The sequence below is a fragment of the Monopterus albus genome, unplaced genomic scaffold, assembly GCF_001952655.1.
Source record: "Monopterus albus unplaced genomic scaffold, M_albus_1.0 scaffold69.1, whole genome shotgun sequence".
Lineage (NCBI taxonomy): Eukaryota > Metazoa > Chordata > Actinopteri > Synbranchiformes > Synbranchidae > Monopterus > Monopterus albus.
This window is the reverse complement of record NW_018127949.1, coordinates 177,880-182,807: the sequence shown is the minus strand read 5'-3', so window position 1 is coordinate 182,807 and position 4,928 is coordinate 177,880. Positions and strand designations below refer to the sequence as shown.

General features: G+C 43.0%; 2 protein-coding genes across 4 annotated transcripts in view; both read left to right on the top strand.

The window, feature by feature from the left end:
• The window catches only part of LOC109963032 (uncharacterized), a 10,860-nt gene that overhangs the window by 2,879 nt on the left and 3,053 nt on the right, over positions 1-4,928 (top strand). Inside the window, exons 3-4 of one of the 3 annotated variants that reach the window (XR_002275351.1) lie at positions 1,894-2,102; positions 2,208-2,602. Coding sequence is in view for 1 of the 3 variants with exons in the window: in XM_020605279.1 (XP_020460935.1) it covers positions 1,894-1,928 (35 nt within the window). In the remaining 2 variants the exon portion in view is untranslated. The other 2 variants (XR_002275352.1, XM_020605279.1) reach the window with 2 other exon arrangements.
• Positions 111-1,699, top strand: LOC109963033 (uncharacterized). Its single transcript, XM_020605280.1, has 2 exons — positions 111-496; positions 725-1,699. The coding sequence occupies exons 1-2, from the start codon at positions 331-333 to the stop codon at positions 1,387-1,389; spliced, it is 831 nt and encodes a 276-aa protein (XP_020460936.1). The 5' UTR covers positions 111-330; the 3' UTR covers positions 1,390-1,699.

Below are 4,928 nucleotides of genomic sequence, written 5' to 3'. Positions count from 1 at the left end.
CAGTCAGAACTGATGAAGCCTCTTGGATGAGAGGTGAAACGTCTTCGATCTAGAAATCCAAGTCCAGTTGATTTCCAAGGTTATTTCGGTTGCGGTTTACTGATACTACTATGCTTAGGCTGCTACTACTAATAGTAATAATAATGATAAGAAGAAAAAGAAATAGGGATAAAAAAAGTAAAACAGATTATTTTCCAAAGCATTTGCAGTGAACATTCATTAATGTTCCTCATTTGTTAGGACCTTCAAAGCAAACCAGGATGCAAGGTTGGTGAGCTTTCTGTGCTCACCTTCAGGCAAGAATGTTTGCAGGGCCTGGTTAAGGTGGTTATGAAGCTACAAGAGAAAAGCCCCCTGAAATTCCCAGTGGCCAGGCAGGTTGCCTGTTTGGATCCTACAAAGATGCACAGAAATCCTGATTGGTGCATCAGACAGATGAAGAGCATAGTGCAAACATTCCTCCAGGGCAAGCAGCTGGCAGGTGGCATCCCAGCTGGTAAGAAATTATTGTACAGGGACAGTTAAAAGTGCATAGGTTATTCAGATTGATTAAAGTCGTGTGTCAGAAGTCTCACTAGCAAGATGGTTTTCTGCATTCTCCTCAACAGTGAGAGGAGAACAAATTCCTAGCTCTATGATGTTGTGATATATGTATTGTCAAATGGGTGACTACTGAATTTAAATGACCTATTAATTACCTTTAATTTCTGTGTCAATGTCGTAGGTGATGTGATCATTCAGCAGTTCACGTCATTTCTGTCTCTTGAGGCCAGAGATGAACGCTTCCGCTCTTTTCAGCCTTTGAAGCAGCGTGTGGATGTATTTCTACACTCAACGCTCAGCACATCCTACACTGACCTGTTAAGGTTCTGCCAGAGCCTTTTACTGCTGTCACATGGACAAGCCAGCGTGGAGAGAGGTTTCTCCATAAACAAGGAGGTGGAAACATGTAACCTTCTAGGTGAATCCTTGGAAGCACTGAGGTTAATATGTGACAATGTCAGTAGCTGTGGTGGTGTCCTCAAGGTGCCTTTAACCAAGGACCTGCTGGCCTCTGTGGCCTCAGCAAGGTCCCAGTACAGGCTATATCTTGAGCAAGAATGCAAAAAGAGGGAGAGTGCTGCTCAGACACTGAAGAGGAAGGCCGCAGAGGAAGAACTAGTGGAGCTCAGACAGCAACGCAGAGTCCTGGACGATGTCTGTGCCATCCTTGAAAATGATGCCAACAAGTTGGCCGAGGAGGCAGAGGGGAAGGCTGGGTCAAAAATGGCCCAGCTTATCACTAAATCCAACACACTCAGAAGGAGATACAAAGAGAAAAAAGAGGAACTGGATAAAATGGACAAAACTATTGAAGAAAAGGCCATGCAATTAAGACACTTGCCATAAAATTCTTTTGCTCATGAGTTCATATTAGGCCTATAGCACAGGTTTATGTTAAAATCAAATAATAGCAGTTCCCCAGTTCATAGTTCATATAGCAGATGCCAGTTTGTAGCAGCGAATGCCAGCCAGTGTGCTGGAACTGTTCTCTTCATTGCACATTTTATGTAGTTTGTTTTATTTTTATTCATGAAGTGAAATAAATGTGTGCAATATGTGGTCAACATCAGTGAGTCTCTAAATCTATTCTGTTGTGTATAGTGTTATATATGTCAAAATCTGCTTCAACATTTATAAGGTCGCTGATTAACACTTGAAACTCAGTGTCATAATTAATTTATTTATTTATTTTTTCATTGGCAGCTTGGTCTTAAATTTCATATAAGTTGGTCTTAAAAAGGTTTTAAAAAGTCTTAAATTTAATTTGTTAAACTCTGTAGACACCCTGTTATTTTTACTGAATCATTACTGAGCTGCTGATGTATTTTCTCGTCTTTTCTGTCCTGGCAGGAGCTGAAAGAAGTCGGTGGTCTGAAGAACATTAAGGCTGAGCTTCCTGACTGGCCAGTGAGCGATGACACCGTCCTGCATCTGGCGACGGCTGAAGCACTGACCACTGGTGAGGTCAAAGTTGCAGCGCACCCATTTGCTCTCTGCAGCTTCTGCCTCTCCTCTGCTCGTTCTGTTTCAGCTGAGGAGTTGATTGGATTGATCTAATAGTCAGTGTTGTTCGATTTAGGAGCAAATGGTGATGTAGTGCTTTATTGATTTTTATTGATCTCTGCTGGAGAATTCTCTTTTCAATTTCCTCCCTCCACCTTCAGGTCAGAGCAGCCGTTTCTTGCTCAAGGGCATGTTAGCAGGATGGATGATTGCTGACAGTGCAGCTTGGAGCCGAGTCCTCTGGTGGAGCGATGGCCTTCATACTCATATTGCCACCCTGCTGCGGGAATTGCAGATCTGATAGTTCACTTTTCTGTGTTATACATGTAACGATCACATCTGGATCCCATGGGACTGTAAAGCAGATGCTGTTTTCTGCACAGTGGGTACAACTTGCACTATGCATGAAATCAGAGATTCTGGGTTGAGCAGATTTTCATGAATGTCTTTTATGTTTTCTCTTTTATGATCTTAAAGCAACTTGTGCATCAGTGAGCCACTATAATTTACACCCTGGATTTCCTTCATCCAGTTTTATGTCAACCTGCAAACGCAGGTAAACTATACCACACAAATGAGGCCACCTCAGTGAGTGTGATTCTTCATGACATCTGCATACGAGTCCCTCTGGTTTAAGGCATCTAAGCTCTAGTTAGTTAGGTCAAATTTCTTGTGTGCCTTAGTTCTACTCCTGGTTCCTATCTAAGCTGTGAAGGTAGTAGCTGGCACTGGGTCCAGGCCCATTAGACTCTTTTTAAACCTGATTTTTATAACCACAAGCACAACTCAAGTTGTTAAGAAACAGTTATAAAAAAAAAAAAAAAACTAAAAAAATCATTAAATAAATAAATACAGTATGCGCAAATAAACGAGCACTATCTAGTAACTGTTCTAAAACTAAAAATAATTTTGATATTTTGACATATACAATTTATTCACATTCTTGTCAAGTGTGAGATAAGCACATTGATACCAGTTTAATGTCTGTATGTTAATATGACGCTACTGTTAGCAGGCACTTAGCTTAGCTTTGTTTTTTGTAACAGAACCAAATGAGATAATATGTTAATTAGTGAACTTTAGAGGGCACATTTGGTTAGTGTTTGACAGAGCCAGGCTTGCTGTTTCCCTGTTTCCAATTTTTATGCTAAGCTAAACTAACTGACTGGTAGCAGTAGATATAAGATATTTAGAGTTACAGCCATGATGCGTGACTTGATGTACTAACAGTCTACATACACATGGTTCATGGGGTTTTAAAATATATTCCATGTAACAGTTTCAGAGATTATTGTTTATGATAATGATCTATGTATACATTATCCAATTATTTGTTAGAATGTCAGGTATTACTTCAATTCATCCATCCTTCTTATTTTTCTCCTTTTGGCTGCTCCCGTTAGGGGTCGCCACAGCGAATCATCAGTTGCCACCCAAGTGTCTAATTTAGAGTCGCCAATCAGCCTAACCTGCATGTCTTTGGAATGTGGGAGGAAACCGGAGCACCCGGGGAAAACCCACGCAGGCACAGGGAGAACATACAAACTCCGCACAGAAAGGCACCAGGTCAGCTGGGGCACAAACCTGGAACCTTCTTGTTGTGAGGCAACAGTGCTAACCACTGCGCCGCTGTGCTGCCCTTTCATTTTTTCCATCCATCCATCATCTATACCGCCTATTACTATTCAGGAGCTAATCCCAGCTGTCACTGGGTTAGAGGCGGGGTACACTCTGGACAGGTCACCAGTCTATCTCTAGAAATTTGGGTGGTCTTGAATTTAGAAATTTGGGCAGATTTGAACTTAGACGTCAGCCTGCTCTGACGTCTGTCTTCATTGCTAGTGTCTCATCTTAATCTCTGAATCTTTTGCTGCGTCTCCTGACTGTCTCTTCACTGTTTCCCTTTGACCTCTTCCTAGATGCTTTCTTTTTTGGCTGAGGGATTGCCTCCTCCTCCTCCTCCTGCTGGTTGACAGCTTCATCTGTCTCCTTTGCAGCACCTGCACTTTCAGCCAGCTCAGTACTGCTGCTACTGTGAGCAAGATCTGTGCCAGTTCTGACTGTGAGCGCTTCAGAGCTATCATCAGCAAGCTCATAACGCTGTCTTGACATTTTGTTGCTTCTCTCATCTTCCACTTGATCAAGTTCTCTTGACCTCTTCCTGGATGGACCGGGCATGCAGTCATCTTCAGGTTCAGCAAGCTCATAACACTGTCTTGTCTTTTTGTAGCTTCTCTCAACTTCTACTTGACTGAGGTCTCTTGACCTCTTCCTGGATGGACCGGGCATGCAGTCATCTTCAGGTTCAGCAAGCTCATAACACTGTCTTGTCTTTTTGTAGCTTCTCTCAACTTCTACTTGACTGAGGTCTCTTGACCTCTTCCTGGATGGACCGGGCATGCAGTCATCTTCAGGCTCAGCGGTAGTGGCTGCATGTTCAACCGGAATATTTCCAGTGTTCTCCTCAGTACTGTTAGTGTCAGTGTCACTATCAGTGTCGCTGTCCTTTTTTGACCTGTTCCTGGATGGACCAGCTAGGGGGTTGTCTTCTGCATCCTGGTTGACCCCTGGTCTGACCTCAACCACAGCATCAGCACCATCATTGTCAACATTGTCATGTACGTTGTTGTAGATGTTGCCATTGCTTTCATTGTTGAAGTCGTTTGCATGATTTGCATTGTTGGCATTTTCAATCTCATCGGCACTTTCATTGTCGTCGGCACTTTCAATTGCGTCGACAAATTCACTGTAGCTGCCATCTTCACTGTAGCTGCCGTGTTCACTGTCGCTGCCGTCTTCACTGTAGCTGCCATCTTCACTGTCGCTGCCGTCTTCACTGTAGCTGGCGTCTTTACTGTAGCTGCCCTCTTCACTGTCCCCGC